At 37.1% G+C, this 19,560-nt stretch overlaps 1 protein-coding gene across 6 annotated transcripts in view; it reads left to right on the forward strand.

The window, feature by feature from the left end:
• The window catches only part of LOC139975266 (neuropathy target esterase sws-like), a 35,583-nt gene extending 17,751 nt beyond the window's left edge, over positions 1-17,832 (forward strand). For 5 of the 6 annotated variants that reach the window (XM_071983029.1, XM_071983032.1, XM_071983028.1 and 2 more), the window contains 10 exons: positions 6,602-6,712; positions 7,177-7,234; positions 8,832-8,952; positions 9,322-9,668; positions 11,182-11,399; positions 11,730-11,855; positions 12,620-12,736; positions 12,993-13,138; positions 13,825-13,940; positions 16,178-17,832. In XM_071983029.1, the coding sequence (XP_071839130.1) occupies positions 6,602-6,712; positions 7,177-7,234; positions 8,832-8,952; positions 9,322-9,668; positions 11,182-11,399; positions 11,730-11,855; positions 12,620-12,736; positions 12,993-13,138; positions 13,825-13,940; positions 16,178-16,286 (1,469 nt within the window). In that variant the 3' untranslated portion in view covers positions 16,287-17,832. Of the gene's footprint in view, positions 1-6,601; positions 6,713-7,176; positions 7,235-8,831; positions 8,953-9,321; positions 9,669-11,181; positions 11,400-11,582; positions 11,659-11,729; positions 11,856-12,619; positions 12,737-12,992; positions 13,139-13,824; positions 13,941-16,177 lie in introns of those variants that run through there. The other variant, XM_071983033.1, reaches the window with a different exon arrangement.
• Positions 17,833-19,560: the final 1,728 nt, after the last annotated feature.

Consider the following 19,560-nt stretch of genomic DNA (forward strand, 5'->3'; position numbering starts at 1 on the left):
TCGCCGGAAATAACACTTCCCAGACCTAATGATGCTCCTAAACCTCCTTAAGTTTTAGATCTCATGGCTTAGAAATTTGGTTTGGAGAAATACATGAGCGTCTGCAGAAAGAAAATCAGGGGTCAAATAATCCAAGTAGACTTTTGTATATACGATGGGTCTGGGGTCCTCTCCCAGAAAACAAATATAGACTGCCGCAAATGCGATTTCCGTCCTATATTTAACAACTGTGGATACAATACAATAAAATGAGAACTGCTGCATGTCATTTGCACAATGCTGGATCAAACTGCGCCAAAGTTCAATACAGGGGAACTTGAAATGCAGCTATTGGTCAAGACAAATTGGTGGGGACACGGTATATCACGTCCACACTACTGAAAAAGTTGGTGGGGACGCGTCCCGCTGTCTTCACCAGGATCTGCGCCCATGGTTTGGAGGCTGTTTATCGTGGAACGCCATTTTCATGCTCACTGATATGATGTGATATCTGCTGTTTGCTTTACAAATTCGAATAATTTTGTCACTGTTCCTCTTTCTCTTCCCGTTTTCCCGTATTTTCTACTCCATCCTTTTCTCTCTTTCTTCTTTTTCTTTTCCTTCCTTCACCTCGTTGAAGTTGGCAAGTGTATACAGTTCCAAAGCTATTCAACAGCAACAAAACGTTATTTTGTGTATGTCTGTTGTGGGGTGAAGTTAGCGCTATGAGCTACAAGTTCCAATGCGCAAGGTGGGGGAAAGGGGCTAGAAATAATGTGTGGGTCAATTCTAACTCGGTTTTCGGTCGTTAATTGTTGATGTAGCCTACCAGGTAAAAGGTTGAAATGACTTTAACAATTTCAAATTCAATAATTTGATTTATTATGCCATTTGGAGCACATAACATAGGCTATAACAGAACATTACTGGCTAAAACTAGGGGGGGTTGATTGTGTGGGCCAACCCCCCTCTTCAAAAAGTGGGGGGGGTTAAAACCCCCCCAACCCCCCTGTTTCTCCGCCACTGGATATAGCGTAATACAGTGGTACTTCTTTCAGTGTAAATGTGCGTGTATGTGGGACGGTATGATCTTCGCGCATCCGGTATATACATGCCTGGGCTTGGCACTTGTGTTCCTAACATGACGTCGTTGTCTTGTTTTGAAATCGCATTTTTCAGTGGTCTGTTTTCGGATGCGATTATTAAAACGTTAATTTCTTATAAGTCCTTAGTTTTGAACATAGATTTTCTCATAGATTCAGAGGAAGTTACTCTCGAGTAGTTGGATTTTTCATATCACGGCCTCTTTAAGAACAAGACACTTATCTTATAAGGCCATCAATATTGTCCTCTAAATACAGTGTTCTAAATTCATTAAAGTAAGTTGATAACTTAAAGTTTCTACTCGTAAAAAATATTTCTAGACTGTCATTTGGAAACAACAGACTTATATGAGACTCTAGTGGAAACAATCTCTCAAGATAAGTGTTGATAACTCTCAAGATAACAAGATAAGTGTACTACTGACTGTACACGAGTGTCTAATTACCGACGGTAGCAAGGTGTGTGTATATTTTCTGGGATCGATGGTGCTGTCTAATACTTCTGTTACACCTCATTCGTAACTAGGTCAGATTACCGGCATTTAGACGTTTCTTTTTGCCCGAGTCTTCACACCCTTTAAGTCTGACATATATTGCTAATATCATCATCAATTACTTTTTTTCACTCACAAAATGTCTAAAAACGTTGAAAGCTAACAAAATACACATCATCAAACAAGTCTTCACCTGCAAAATGTGAAACCTTTAAAATATGTGTCAACTAAGTACAGGAACACAACAGAATCGAAAGACATATTGCTTCATTCATCAAAATGCACATGCTGGTCTCCAAAAGCCATGGGCGGCGATCCGTACTTCCGAGTGGGGGGATATGAGCGTAGCGCCACCATGAGTTGGCGCGAAGCGTACACGAAAATTTTGGGATTTACAAACCCTCTAGATGGCCGGAAACGGCACTTCCCGAGGTTTCCAAGCGGCATATACCCAAATTTAAAATAGGGATATCATGTCCGAAATATCTCATAATCAGAATCCAAAATACTTTCTTTAATTTCTGGTGTTATTTTGGGGAAATTGCGGCTGTCAATCTTGCTTCAGGCGCTACGTTAGAATGTTCGAGAGCTCTTTTATATTACTCGATGAAGAAAATAGCCTCATGCAGGCTATTATAGGCCTATACACATGCAATACACAATTACACATAGTTACATTCCGTTTGCTTTTTAGCTAGGGAAAACCTGATGAGTTGAACTTAGGGAATAACGCGACGACCTAGCAAATGTAGGCTAACTTGGTCGGGCAGTACGATGGTAGAGTGCTCGCATGCGGTGACAATTGGAGGTCCCTGGTTCACACTTTGGTATCAACATCTGATACCAAAACTTCCCTCCACTCCTTTCTCTATGAAAACTAATAAATTAATATAGGAGAGGCTAAGTCTCCATCCCCAAGTTCCGTTGCCATTTGCCAGGAGAGGAAAGTGTTTGCAATCTCTGCAAGTGGACAGCTGTACTCATGTTGGTGGGATGGGGACATTAAATGACAGTCCTGGAAGTAGGATTTTGACCCGCCTGCCTGAAAACATCTCACTTTGCGTCTGGGGGTCTATAGCGTTCAGAGGTTGAACCTGCCCATTAAAAATATCTGTGTAATGTGTCTTAGGTGCATAGTAATGCTATGTTAGGTATTCACTACGACTATTCACTGACAACAGCATACGTTTGGGAATAATTATTTCTGCATTACAGCTACATTTCAGATTGCCAGACAAAATACCATATTATAGGTTTTAGGCGTTAGTTCGAGGGTACATGTACGTGTGTAGGCCTACTATAGGGACTATATGAATACTATGAGGGTGCATATATGTACTATATCAATACCGTGGGCGCAATAATACCTTTTGTTGTTATAGGGCCAATGAAGCCTACAGTAACTATTCTTGCTTTATAAAGACGCTTTATTTGAAAAGATCGCACTGCGTTTATGCAGGTAGGCGAGAAATGAAACTAAAGAAGAGCCGTACATTCACGATGATGCATAAATGTAGGCATGAAAATATTCTTATCCCTGGCATTTGGTGGGGGGATATGGTGTATTACATCCCCTCCACCCATTTTCATGGGGGGATATGTCCCCCCCCCCCTAGGATCGCCGCCCATGCCAAAAGCTAAAGTAATGAGTTATTCGCATTATAGAGAGCAATGAAAATTTGTTCACAATACTTGATTCCACTACACAAACTTTTGCTGGTGTGTATGGCAAATAGTAATTACTCCAAACTAATTATAACTAGAGAAACAAACATATCATCCCCTCAAAAGCCTGCTAAAATTGTTGCTCCTTGAAGTAGTACGGCAAACAGCGTAGGGACAGCAGTTCATTTTGGATTAGCATCGGGTTCTTGCAAAGGAAAAAAAAAATCATTCATTGAATTAAAATTTCAAAGTCAGTAGTGCCATGTATGTTTAGGCAAATTTTAGACTCCATGTTTGGTCTATATTTTATCAGACTTACAAGGAATATATTTTGAAAACTGTTTATTGTGTTACTAACTAACAGGGGACAGAAACGTTACTGTTAGTTGCATTGGTAACGTCGGTATAATGCGCTATAGAAATAAGTATTGTTAATATTATTATTATTCTTATTTAATTAAAATACATTGTGTTCATTGAGCACAATAGATGCAAGAATGTTTGCAGACAATCATGTCAAGGTACTTTTAGCCTTGCAAACAAATCACAGGAAATATTGGAAACGCATCATTGACTGCTTTCAGGATGGAAATCTTTGTAACAGGAGTGTTGTTAACCTTGTACTTTGCGGTTGATTGTTATGAATTATTTGTTCTCAAAAAATGCAATCATCTGCACAAAGAATTGGAAAAAAATTGGTGCTTTTGAGGGTTTTTTGGGAAAGAAAGAAAGATATTCATTCCAAAACTTGTTTTTTAAAATTCCAACAAAAAAGGTTATTGGAAACCAGCTCAAATCCCAAAGCCTGCTTCGTCATTGTATACTGGTTTACAAAATTTACACTTTGATACGGAGGGATTATATCTACGAAGTTGTGCAAAGTCTATTAACTGTTTATCAGAACGAGGAATCGTTATAACGGCACGCCATTGCTCTTTAAGAGCTTCGTTACCATCTTCCTCAAAACTTGACTAGCTTCCAAAATTCCAAATTCTTATACACATGAACTCATACTTTTATTTCTGGCATCATCATCTGTTTTTAACAATCTGTTAAAATGGTTGTGCCACATTGTTGTTGTGATTAGTTGTTTCTACCTGGTAAGTTACATAACATGATTTAAAAAACAAAATACACACCTATACTGTAGTATATATTGATAAAGTTTGTATATTCTGATGTGGTCTTCCCAGGGTTCTTCGAAACCACCCGTTGGTCTATCCGCTGACCTTATGACCTACATATCATTTATCATATTGTATATACACCAATATGTATCAACTCAGATCAGTGGCGGAGATTTCTTGTCAGAAGTGGGGGGGTTGCAGGCCATTGATGAAATAAAAAGTCATAACTGCTGGCTCACTATCTAAGTGGAGCGCCACCATAAGTTGGCGCGAAGTGCACAAGAATCTTTTGGCAAATATTGCCTCCCAGATTGCAGTAAATGGCACTGCCCAGGCCTTGAAAAGCTGCATTTAACCAGGGGCGTATGCAGGATTTTCCAACCCGGGGGGCGCGTATTACTTTCTACGCGGAGTGCCACCATTGGTTGGCGCGCAGCGTACAAGCAAATTTCTGGTTTTGGTACCCCCAGATCACCGGAAATGGCACTTCTCGGGCTTGAAACTGACCAACCATATGTACACTTTTGCCTGAGAACCAAGTATTTCCAAATACCCTTTTTTCTCATCTATAACCTTTTTGAAGATTGTCACCAGTCACACATCATGTTCGACTTCATCACATATCCTGTGGATCATTGCTTTTGTAGGTGATTCTTCATCGCGGCCCACAGTATCCGTCAGCCCCACTGTTCAGAATTTGAAAATTCACAATTCTCGTGAATAAATTCACTTCAAAACATACCCATAATGTTGCACAAAATATCATCTATGGACAACCAATATAGAAAAAACCTCCTTCAAACCCTAACAGACGGGTCAAAACTGCACGAGTATGATGAAGTATGATGAAGAATGTTGGTTAGGGAATTTTCGAAAATTCAGACCGCAATTAAAACATTTCGTTGATGGAAATAAAAATATACCAGATATTTCCAAAACCGAACACTATACACACATCGACAGTTTTGAGCATGGGCGCAGATCAGTGTTGGATAATGGTGGGGACGCGTGTATGCTCTCTGATACTATCTAAGCGGAGCGCGACCATGGGTTCGCGCGTAGCGTACGATTTTTTGGGCAAATATACCTCCCAGATCGCCGGAAATAACACTTCCCAGACCTAATGATGCTCCTAAACCTCCTTAAGTTTTAGATCTCATGGCTTAGAAATTTGGTTTGGAGAAATACATGAGCGTCTGCAGAAAGAAAATCAGGGGTCAAATAATCCAAGTAGACTTTTGTATATACGATGGGTCTGGGGTCCTCTCCCAGAAAACAAATATAGACTGCCGCAAATGCGATTTCCGTCCTATATTTAACAACTGTGGATACAATACAATAAAATGAGAACTGCTGCATGTCATTTGCACAATGCTGGATCAAACTGCGCCAAAGTTCAATACAGGGGAACTTGAAATGCAGCTATTGGTCAAGACAAATTGGTGGGGACACGGTATATCACGTCCACACTACTGAAAAAGTTGGTGGGGACGCGTCCCGCTGTCTTCACCAGGATCTGCGCCCATGGTTTGGAGGCTGTTTATCGTGGAACGCCATTTTCATGCTCACTGATATGATGTGATATCTGCTGTTTGCTTTACAAATTCGAATAATTTTGTCACTGTTCCTCTTTCTCTTCCCGTTTTCCCGTATTTTCTACTCCATCCTTTTCTCTCTTTCTTCTTTTTCTTTTCCTTCCTTCACCTCGTTGAAGTTGGCAAGTGTATACAGTTCCAAAGCTATTCAACAGCAACAAAACGTTATTTTGTGTATGTCTGTTGTGGGGTGAAGTTAGCGCTATGAGCTACAAGTTCCAATGCGCAAGGTGGGGGAAAGGGGCTAGAAATAATGTGTGGGTCAATTCTAACTCGGTTTTCGGTCGTTAATTGTTGATGTAGCCTACCAGGTAAAAGGTTGAAATGACTTTAACAATTTCAAATTCAATAATTTGATTTATTATGCCATTTGGAGCACATAACATAGGCTATAACAGAACATTACTGGCTAAAACTAGGGGGGGGGGGGTTGATTGTGTGGGCCAACCCCCCTCTTCAAAAAGTGGGGGGGGGTTAAAACCCCCCCCCCCCCCAACCCCCCCTGTTTCTCCGCCACTGGTCTGATATGGATTGACATGTCGAACGTTTCGACAACTATATACCAAACTGCTCTTTTCTTCGTTATTAGTAAATCATCTAAAATAATTGTTATTTAAAAGTCTTTATTTTTTCATTAGGACCGCAGTTTACTGGGAGTAACACTTCTACAGTAGCATGCATTCGTCTATCTGAGGATGTTCGTCTCGAAAAATTTGTTGAGGCAGTTGGAAAAGCTCTATTAAAGAATGGTAATTTTCTTAAATGTCACATATGAAAGGTCATTCTTAATGAAATCCTTACAGGGAAAACTGACCAGTTTAATGGAACTTTTAAAACAGGTTGCAATAGATGTTCCATGCGAGAAAAAGGTTTGAAACTTTTTATGGCCAGAATTATGGATGAACATCCATACCGTAATTTGGACATTCTTATTAGAACTGATATTACGTCATAGAATAGGTTATGTAAAATATGTAAAAATTGAAGGTAAAATGAGCTGGAACAATGTCTGTAGAAAAATGTACCGAAAGTAACATGAAATCGAGCATAAACGTTGAAATACTGAGTATTTGAACGTTATAACATACAACGATGAGCATAGTAAAGTTTCAACCGCTTATAATGGACAAAGGGAGGTAAAGTTTACCTTTAATCAGAATTGGTTGGTATAAGTTGTAATCTTTGAATACTCTTTAATTCCTTTGATATGCAGGCATCCATTACAAAATATGGGAGGAAGGTACCAAGCTTACACCTGAGACCACTCTCCGGTAAAAATTAAACATTTGTTACAAATTAAATTCCGAAAGCTTTTATGGGCGAATTTGATTGCTGAACAGATCAAAGGAAATGTTCTGCGTCTTAACCCCAAATTCACATTCCCATATCATTATGTCTGGTGAGATATGCATAAAATCCATTATACGTAGAGGAAACTAATATTTCTACAAAGTTGCTTTGGATGACTACAGAAAACATTGACAGCTAAGCAAACATTCTAAATGACTGTGCGATATTTCAAGGATAAAATAACATGAAGCTATTTAGCAAAGTAAAAGTAAAGCTGTATTTATAACATCTGTACCACAACAACATCTTTGCGACAACCTACTGCATGCCACTTCGTTGAATTTTAGGGACAAGATATTGATAAAGGGTGTTCAGCTAAAATCGTGGCATTTTCTTTCCTTTTTGGGATATGTGTAACATTGCCTGTCACTGGAATATCTGATGTGATGCTTAAAGTGATTATTTAAGTGATGCTTTACGTGATGCTTTATGGGAATAATATCTATCTAAACATGCAAATGGTGCAGCTCTCGCATGGGTTGTATGAATTTACGTATATCAGTTTAGACCGGATAGCTACATACAGCTCTCTTCGTACGAAATGTTTAATTTTCATTTCACTGTCAAATGACTTGTTGAAACTCACTATTGTAATTACGGTGATTACCGTTGCTAGCAGAAGCTGCAACACGGATATAATCAAAGTAAATGTACCTCCAACACAAGGAGCACCTACTGACCGCCTCGACGTTCGAGACGAAATGATCAGCAAAATGCTAATATTAGTATTAGAATCTTTAAGTTTATGTATATTCTCATATTCCGTCTCTGAATGTTAATGAGCGAAATAGTTAAAAGTTCGGTGGTGTACACTTCAGGCTTACAGTTCTTGCAAACGCTAGTTGACTTCTTTGATAGGGAGGTATGTACGGGCTTTCACTGTTTAAATGAGAGCACCTCTCTGAAAAAAATTTAAATTTCAAAGTAAGTTCAACAACCATGGTGAAAGTTTAACCTATCTATATAAAATCAAAGTAAAAGGTTATACTGTCTAGATGTGAACATCATGTCCATTGGCCATACAATTTATGAATATAAGAATTGCACCTTCGAATCAATTTCTATATTTTCTATAATTTCTATAATTCTATAATTTCTATAATATAATTTCTATATATTTTTGGAGTGTTAGCTCAGTAGTTAACGCCGGTGCCTTTCAATCATATAAGGTCCCGGTTCGAGTCACTCCCAGATTAATGTATGTCGTCCAGTTACAGAGTTGTTGACAATTAACAATTCATAATCATTGACGTTAAATATGAATGTAAGAGACTGACTTCGGTCAGCTTGCGGCTTTGATAAGCCAATGAGGCTTCTTCGCGAGTTCCTGCATGCAGGAGGATATAATATATATACATAACATTTATATAATTAAACGACCCCAAATCGTAATTTAACGTGTGAGTGAAATTTTCCAGTGTTGCTTCAAGATGCTTAAAGACATTTAAAAGACTAGTAATGGTATTACAAGTCACTGGTACATGACATTACTGGATTTTGTTTTGTAATCCGTAACAGAAAATTGGCACAAGAGCGAATGAAGAATATAATGAATTGTCACGAGAGCAATAACAGCATTAACTTTTTCTTGACCAACTACTCAAGCGAAGATGAATGGAGTAAACTGATCATTCGTCAGGTAATCTTAGTGATAACGGTATGTATTGTCCGTTATATTATACACTGTGCAGAGGGAGTTTGAACCGTTGGACAAAACATGAACCGTTGGACCAAACATGGCGATCCAGATTGAAACTAGTATTGCAATTAGTTTGTACGTCAGTAAAATGACATAAGGTAATATGCATGCATTCGATTTAAGTGATCGTTCGTTTTCTTAATGGATCCCATTTTGTCGAGACTTGCTTGAACACATGCAATATCTTATCAAGCGGAACACTTCGTTGAAGAAGATTCCGAAGAGAAATCAAAATGAATTGTAATATCAAAATGGAAACACACGTACATAGTTAATTCATGTCACCTTAAATCTCTTTTTAATTTGTAGGCTGATTTAATTTTTGTGGTCGGTAATTTTAGTGCAGGAGTCAAACCTGATATTGATGAAATATTCAAGGGACAAAGGGAAGAGTACTCTGCTGATAAAATCCTGGTACTACTGCATGAACCTAACACCGACGGAGAATACGAGAAACCTAAAGGAACAGCAGAATGGCTTAAATGCAAGACGGAGTTATCCCACCTCCACATTCGATGCCCTAAGAATATGTTCGTAAAGAAGGACCTGTCCGATGAAGGTCTGCCTGACGCCACACTTACACCAGACTTCCATAGACTGGCGAGGTACATCACTGGACAATCGTATGGACTTGTCTTAGGCGGGGGAGGTGCACGGTAAGTGTTTAAAGACAACGTTTTACACAGTTTGGGAATCTGACATCGGGAACCTCATGGTGGCATACTCCTATTAGCGTCTATATCAATCTGCGGCAAATGTTCTCCTTCAGGAAAAGTGCCAATTAGGAGCAGGAGAACAACTTTTTTGCTATGTTATCAATTAGGATGTGCCTTTTTTGTGGCTTTGATGTTAAAGAACATGAATGGAAGCACATGTGGTTAAAAAATTGGGTCAATCGAGGCAATTTTAGACCCCTTTAGGCCTCCAAGGAGCAGCGTAGGAAATTTGTTTACCACTGAGTGGAGAGGTTTGTTTACAAGTGACGAAAAGTTCCGGCTCTCGTAGCAAAAAATCTACATGGTCATGGTACGGAAAATTGATAGTGCCATGAAAGGCCAACTTGTCAGCTATTCAGTGATGGGTAGCGTTTAGCAAGTGAAAACTTCTATCTAGGCTTAGAGAAGACATTACTTTTGTGATTTAGTGTGTAAGTCAATGGGGCTTTTAATGGGCGTATGCTACCTCATTATGTTTAGGCACAGCGACGTCATTTAGTTATTGTACGAGTAATGAGTATCGGGTGAATTTCCTCGATGCGAGAATTTAGCTTCAACATGCATGATAAGATTAACTGACTGATATCTGATCAAATTAATTATGTGGTTTATGATGATCCCTATGTACTTGTAAGAATGAGCCCATTCAACTGGAGAATTAGAAGTACAATAGAGTCAGGAGGCATTTGTTGGTTCTGAAATTAATAACTATTTTAATTTAAAGAGAGGTTATAGGTAGTTTATTATTGAGGAGAGTAATAGATTGGAGACACCCGTGGCCAATATAATTTATTTGCCAACACATGCGGCTGGATTGTGTTGAAAGTCGACGAAAAGCCAAACAACAACAACACCTTCTATTACATTCAACGACCCAACGACGAGTCACATTCAGCGACCCTACTTATTTTTGATCTGATGAAAATTCATGCCCAAACCTAACTCAAGTTATCGTGGTAATTGCAAGTTGGCACCCACCCCCTTTGAAATCCTGTGCACGTCACTGCACATCCATGCAGCCACTTTACAAAGTTACATCTTCCGTTGGGTTGTCACTTTGCGTAACTGTGACAAATCCATGTTTTACTCGCACATAACTGATACGCCCCATTCCGAAGCAAAATTTGGTGTTGGTTTGTATCACATATCTGGATATACCACTCATCGTAACTAAGGCATTAGAATGCATTGAATTATCGACTTATGTATAGTCCAATGTTATAATACAATATCTTGTAATTCGTTGACAAACGGTGAGTTTTGTTTCATGAGTTTTGTTTCATTCATAGTTCGTCATTACTGATTTAACTTCCTTGCAATTTAAAATAAAAGATATCTCTCCTTTAACTATTCTGCAGAGATTTTGTTGAAATTAAATGTTAAAAATCATTTTTTATATTGGAGTTATATACCTGTACTTTATAATAATGAATTTCGCTATTCTTTCCGTCAGTGGTCTTGCTCACGTCGGTATAATCGAAACTATGAACCACGAGAAGGTGGACATAGATATGGTTGGAGGTACAAGTATGGGAGCGTTCGTGGGAGCATCGTACTGCATGTCAACTAACGTTGAAGAGCTGAAGCAACAGGCGGCTTTGTTTTGTAAAGGCATGAACTCATGGTGGAAGTATCTTGATATCGATATGCCATACATCTCATTTACTTCTGGTAAGCCCAGTGATCTTATTTGTTTTACAAAATAAACAGATAACCACTCAAACACTTCAAGAGCATTTAGAAGCACAACCTTGTGCTTATAGTAACTATATATACCCAGCCTACTTCATTTTTAGTCTATGTCGGTCCCTGCAGAATAGACGACTTGACGCCAGATTTTGTTTTTCTCTATAGGCGGCTTCAAAGATCCCACAGCCACCGTCGCTCTTTATACAATCTTTCATAAGACATAACCATTCTGCTGCTGCAGGTAACGATATTGTTGTTGTTGTTGTTTACGTTAGTTCAATTCATATTCACCGTCTTTTATTTCTTAATTAGGTTCTTACTTTAACAAACTTTTGAAGCAAATTTTCGGCGCAGACACACACTTCGAAGATCTATGGATTCCTTATTTCAATATTACCACGGATATTACTCAATCCGTGAAAGTGGTCAATACGTCAGGTAAAATGTTTACTTCTTTGAAGATTGGAGTAGGCCATATATTCGTGCCTACTGAAATTTATTTCAAAAAGGATCTTTGAGAAGCCGGTTGGGAGACGCACTAATTATCAACTAATAAGGGGTATGAAACTGCTGGCTGCAGGACGTCTCGGGTTCCTACTTTTAACACTGCAGTGCCTTAGGGATCCATGCATGGGCCGGGATTATAATGCTGTGATGGGATACATTCTCTTATCAACCACCTCACTAATCTAAATATTCAGTTTCGTCATACCAAACACTGAGAAGTCTTCAACTCATTGCAGCTGTATTGTATTTAAATGAACACTTTAATTTCAAGGCGCAATAGTTGAAACACCAACGTATTGAATGTTTCTAACATGAACTCCCCACCCCCCCCCCCCCCCTTAAGACGTTGCTTTCCCAAAATGTCTTTCGAATGTATTGTCAGAACGGAAAGCACTACAAAGCTTTGGAGTACCTTACTTTTGATTAACATAATTTTTAAAAAATTCATTAATTTATCGTATGTACAGACTGTATTTCCCAGATCAATATAGTATAACAAATATTAATTGGTGCAAAATATTGCAATATGAAGAATACATCAATTTCAGAAGTCTAACTGTTCTGCTACTTTGAATAACAGTAAATTTTTGATTTATTTGTTCATTTTCTGAGTGTAGCTGAATTAACGGCATGACTTTTGTCCCTGGTCGCAAACTTCGTATCAATACCGATTCCCTATCGTTTTCATCTCACAGGGCCATTGTGGCAGTATGTCAGGTCAAGCATGTCCCTTGCAGCTCTGGTGCCGCCATTGTGTGATCCCAAGAATGGACATTATCTTCTCGATGGAGGATCGGTAGATAATTTGCCCGGTAAACTCCTTTTTTTTTTGTCAGATTTAAAACTATACGCTCTCAACAAAGTCTGCTTCCAAACAGTTAGCATACCAATATATTTTAAAACTTTCAAAAATATATATAGAACGTATTGTGCATATAGGCATAAGCAACACAAAACCTTCAAACCGCTAACTGGACTATATATACAGACATGCATTGTTGATTGTTTGTGTGTTTATATACCAAGAAGGGACATGGTGAAGTAATATGTCATATTCCATGTGTTCAGCTGGAGAGATGAAACACAGAGGGTGCAGAATAGTTATCGCTGTTGATGTTGGTGGAACTGAAGAAATAGAGCATATTAACTACGGAGATAGCGTTTCGAGCTGGTGGTTGTTGATGAAGCGACTCAGCCCATGGTGCAGCAACACGGTAAGCACAGCGGGTGGAAATGATTCATTCGGTGGGGGGAGGGGGCGATCGTTAACTTTTAGCAGGCAGTGGGACATGTGACATTGATTTGAAGGGGCAAACAACAAGTAACTTTACAATCTCCTGACAAAATGGATGTTCTGTGCATTCCGTAGTAAAAATGCCAACATTTAAAAATATTCAACAATAGTTTAATGAAATATTTTTCTTTAGTTTCTTATCAGAAGGGCAATTTGAATTTCAAAGTTTATGTAACTTGTCAACTTAAGGACACTTTTTTAAAGTGAAAAAATAAAGCAAGGTCCTTTAATACTAACATGGCACACTTTATTAATAAAACGTCTAGGTCAATGAATCTGTCTTATGATCATTTAGATGGTAATAAATTAGTATTTGGTTTAGAAGCTTTGTTTACATCCCACCCAGACCAATCATAATTAATAACAAGTTTGTGATGATGCTGAAGAATGTCGATTAGCTTTTATATATATATATATATATATATATATATATATATATATATATATACATATATATCTATATCTATATATATATATATATCTATATCTATATATATATACATATACATATATATATATATATATATATATATATATATATATATATATATATATATATATATATATATATATTGGTTTAAATATATTTGTTGTACCATGTTAAAGGTTCCAGACTTACGAACTATAATCACGCGGCTGGCATGTTTATCTGGAGAGGAACAACTGAAAAGAGTAATTGCCAATCAGGAGTACATATATGTAAGACCTGACCGCATTAACGAGTAAGTTCTAAAGTTGCAAATAGAAATGATTATAAGTAAAATTTAAAGTGTTTCATATATTACGCTAAGCTTTGATATTATTATTATACCCAAACATATATCATGGTACTGGATCGGTGACCAGCATACCGATAGGAAAGGCCAAAGGAAAAATAAGAATAATAGCATTTTGTAAAATAATGTTGTAAGTAAGGAATATGGTTTACAAACATTTTGTAATGCTCCATAACAGCAAGTTATCAAGGTGTGATACAGAGCATTTTGTGTTCATTTTTTTTTTCATTTCGTGCTTTCTTTTCTTATCCATTGATATATCAATACAGGTAAAAGATTAATGTGAATGAGTGTCTTAATAAACAATTTGAATATTGCAGCAATAAATTTTGAAAAAGATTATCAATAGCTATTCGTGTTATTATCAAATATTCTTCGGGTCCTATAATCTTTTATATTTAAAATAAAGTCTGCAGTTCTAAGGAAATCAGTTATCGTTTTCTTTGTGACCAACCCGACAGCATTATGTACTATTTGTCCAATATGTGGCGAAGCTGTCTTCTTAAATCCGTTTCATACTTGTTAAATTCACAAGCAACTATTGGCTAATACACTGAATTCCAGGAGATTAAAAGCAAAGCATTGAATTTGTTATGTAAACAAATGTAGGATTCTTTTCAAACAGTTTTCTTTTTCCACAAATATACAATTTGTCCAGACCTATCAAGAAATATGAAATTAAGCTTACTTTTCAATTAGCCTTTATACACATTTTCTGGGTTTTGTTTTTCACAACATGGGCGTAAGTCATCAAGATAAGTGAGGTAGCAAATACTTTCGATATATATATATATATATATATATATATATATATATATATATATATATATATATATATATATATATATATATATATATATATATATATATATATATATATATATATATATATATATATATATATATATATATATATATATATATATGAAATTAAATAGATACAGTGTTAAATTGCTTATATATGAATCGCAAGCATTTTCATAAATGTGCCCCCGTGCATGGACTATACAAAACAGGCCACTATTGACTTCCATGACTTGAAGCTCAAACCCCTTTTCTCGTGTGTAAACTAAGTTTGTACTTTCGTCTGATTGATATCACTAGTTAAGCTATACTGATCTACAATTCTATTGGTTTGTCGAAAATATTTACCAAGTTTGATGCAAGGAGCTATTAGAATAATCTTCACTTGGTCGTTTGTCACGGAATCGTCATCTATATCATATATAGTCAAAGTGAACAAGCCACATATATCTCGTGAAATGCTTGACCGAACCGGGCCTGATAGCTTTGATACAAACAACACGCTTTTCATTGAAAGGCTGCACATTTCATTTCATTTATTTGTTTCTTTACAATATAAATACAGAGAAGTTAACTAAGTGACAAAACATATCAACAACAGGCAAACTTGTGAAAGGAAGCACTCCAAAAATCCAGAGGGCTTGTCTAGTAGAGCGCTCCCATAAGTAAATAGAGAGAACAATACAAGAAAATAGTAACACTTATATCCACCCACACACCAACCCAATACGTATAACCCACCCACCCCACCCCACCACCTACAATACATATATATACACATATGCATACATACATAATTGAATACAAATACAAATACACACACGCATATATAAACATATATATAAGTATATGCATATACATACACACACATACACCCATGTTAATATAAACATGTATGCTTACTGACACAAACACAAAAACAATCATGTATATACATATGTGTTGAAGGGGGAGGGTGGGGGGGGGGGGATTACAATGACAAAGAGATGGGTACAGCGTACAAAATACAAAATGAAATTTGAAATCTTAGAACAGGTTTATAAGGGATCTAGAAAAGTTGTAACGTTGTGGCATTATGATAGCACTCCTATTGGCCGCTGTTGCAGGATTCGGATTTTTTTTAAATACACAAATCTAATTTCGTTTTTGTTGTTGTTAAATCATGCTGTTGTGTGAAGTTTTATATCATCTATGTTATTGAGCCAATAAGAATTGTTGGGCAATATTTCGTTTCTTATATAGAAATTATGCACCGATTAATGGAATGCATCTCCCATTAAAAAGAACAAGTTTCCTGAATTTGTCTAGTCTTATGTATACATATTTTTTATATAGGCTATACATATATGACTTTATATTTTGTTATATTTCTTCAACAGATTCGGCACATTGGAATTTGAGAAGCGCGAGGAGATTATACAACGTGGCCGTGAGTCATGGAAAAAAGTGGCTACGGAGTGGAGAGAAAAAGTCAAAGGCCCATCTTAAATAATCGATCCGATGCTATACTCGGTGTTGCTGTATAAAGCTTTGGTTGAAAAGTCTTGGAAATATGTGATTGTAATGAGTATATGTAACTACATTTTACAAGACCGTTTGCGCGATGGTCACCCTTCTCGGCGTTTGCTCACGTGTAACAGTACACGCTATGGATGACGCAACAATCTTTATCCTGATCATGCGTATAGCATCCGTTTCATTTCCAAGGGACTCGTGTTACTCACTTGACCGTAACATCTTCATGTTAATACGGCTATAATATCGATGTAATGGTCTCTGATTAACAATGGATCAATTTGTTTGGTGTCGTACCCAGGTTCTATCTTAAATGACTATATCACGTCACTCTACATGCATAATTCGCAATTATGCTTGGAATATTGAAACTGGATATCTCAATACTATATGCATGGGTTTACGTGCGGCATCTTTGCAGTTGGTACATGTTCTATTGGATTATTATTCTATACTCTGATTATGTTATGGAAAAAAAGTAGTGCGAATTTGACAAAACTGAGACTCGGTGACGTAATCACTACTTCGTCATATGGTTCTAAAGATTAGCCAGGAGATGGACATTCATAAAGTTTTTGTTCATTGTATAATTTATATTTCCTTTTAGAATTTACTCTAATAGTTTGTTATTTGGATTAATGTTGTTGTAATTATTAATGTTGCTTTTGTAGATTGAGCAGTGATGGTGGTCATGTACCATACGGATATGCCATAAAGTCCAACTTAAGCCCAATTGCGCGACATATGTTCACTTGTTATAGGCTCTGGGTGTGCAGTTGGCAAATAGGGCAATCCTAACATCGGTCCCCTGGCCTTCGGCAGGGTGTTTGTTGTCTATATTACATTTCTCTATATGAACCTGTTTTCGATAGTTTTCTACCAAAATCAGGGAGTGGGATACCTGCTTGATAACTCTTTTGATTCGATCATTTTTACCTTTACTAGTAGGTGTTTCATTGGTACGCAAACGTAGAAATATGTTAATGTTCCCGCCATTTCGAAGTTTCATAGACGTTGAATTGATGATTTTTTGGCTAAAGCATATGTAAAGTATTCATTGAGGAATGGATAACCTTCCGGATCCGGTTATCAGGAAAAGGAGATTCTAGACTAGTGCAGAATCCCCGTCGGAGATTTGACACTATAGTGTAGACTATCCCATGCACATGAATAAAATATTCAAACGGATATTCTACACTGTCACACCATTCATTGTTGGAGAAGCCTTCTGCATAGTTTAATTAGAATACAATTCTCACCGAAGAAAGAAACTATAATTAGAAACATTTTCGAAAATTGATTTTCGTTATTATCTTGTAGATGTTTCATCATGAACTGGTGTCATTCTATATAGAAAGCCTACAATATATAATATTAGGAGATGCTCTTCCTGCCTGTAAATACGGAATGAAATTTACATTTACGAGATTACATGGGCTGAAACAGTTCAACAAAGTATAGCTTAAATATTTAACTACTTAAAAAACTATATGTGTAGTACATGCTAGTTAGCTTATCAATACACAGAACACTTCATATGATGTTGTGTATATAGTCTATAATTGTTGTGGAATTTTATTTACCTTTCATTCATTCTTTATTCCAGTATATAAATTGACAGAAAACGTATATATATATGATAGCAAATTAAGTAAACAACATCATCAATACTGGTTGAAAGAGATATAAAAGTTTAAAAGATTTAGAAGTATATGAACTACAACATTCGTTACAAAAATTATCGAAAAGCTACAATAAAGGATCTTTATTACAGATTTACCTTCGGTATATAACACGAAAATACTAAAAACGTTACACCAAACCACAATCTTCTAATTGACAGTTTGAGAAGAAAAGGAAAGGATATTTTAACCCCCCCCCCCTCCACCCAACCCCCCCCCTTCAGAGCCCCGTTTGAGTAGCGAGAGCATATAGCTTTGAAGTTACAGATTCTCCACGCTTCGAGACATCAAATATCGGAATGAAGCCGAAGTAGAAGAAATCGGTTCAACCTGGCTCATTTGAGAGAGAAAAAAATCATGAATTCTTCAGTTTGTCTTTGAATAAACTATTACTGTATTTCTTAGATTGTGACAGGCGTCATCAACTAAGTTGAGCTTAAACATTTTAACATTTTGAGGAAAAAAAATCACATTTCAGGCTTCATTAGGAAACTATTGCCCGAGTGATCTTTGTGAGGAAGCTAAACTTAATATTAACTGATAAAATGTCCAAAAATGTGATGCCTATGCCAGATCAAATTTGATAGGGATGATTGTGCAAGAACTATTGAATAGATACCAACATGCTTATGCAATATGCTCTGTTCTACCAGGTTGAAAACATGTTTTTAATTGACAAACAAATTTACTGCCTTCGCACATATTCCGTGAACCGATCGGAGAAAGTATTGGTTCAATGAATCGAAACTAAGCTTTGTCAATTCTAGGGATGCATATACAACAACAAAAAAGTAAAATTTATACACTTTTTCAACTAGGAATGCACACTACGGTAGTTATAAATCGTTCAGCTGAATCTCTGTATTAGCGAACAGAGTGCCAGGCAATAAAATGATAACTTGTTGCCGATTTGAGTCTCCATTTTAAGGTCCATGGAATTACAAGTTGGAATTACGCCTGTCTTGATATGACTATGTAAGATACCATAAAATATCGACCGTCTGTTACGAAGATGCATTATAAAGAGGAATTTGACTGGCGCCCGTTCTTGAGAGGGGTGGGGAGGGACTTTTGAGAAGTGGTTCGATAAGGGGTGTTAGATGCAAAACGTGCTATGATTTCTATGATTTGTGTATATAGTTTCGCGATTGTTTTATCAAATGTTAGCCATTCGAAATAACAGTCCGTGTTCCAACTTCCAAGCGATGTTCATTATTAATGCTGACGTCACGAGCAATCTGATTGGCTGAAAACTCCGTAATTGCAAACCTGCTTGGGGAAAAAATAGCGACCCGACCGGGTACCGAACGCGGAACCTCCCGTTTGCTAACCTTCATTGCTTTAAATGCCACCGCCTTTATCCACTCGGCCACAGCACCGGTTATTTAAATAGTATATTCCTCCTGTTAGATGTTCCTCCGCCCCCCCCCCCCCATGGATTTTAAGGTGAAATTGTGATAACTTTTCTTTGTTATGTTTTGAGAGTTATATTTGCGTACTACATAACCCGTTTACTATTCATGTGATAGTTTTTGCCCTGATGGCTGCTCATACTTCTAGGGTAT

The sequence above is a fragment of the Apostichopus japonicus genome, chromosome 10 (assembly GCF_037975245.1).
Source record: "Apostichopus japonicus isolate 1M-3 chromosome 10, ASM3797524v1, whole genome shotgun sequence".
In the NCBI taxonomy this organism is placed as follows: domain Eukaryota; kingdom Metazoa; phylum Echinodermata; class Holothuroidea; order Aspidochirotida; family Stichopodidae; genus Apostichopus; species Apostichopus japonicus.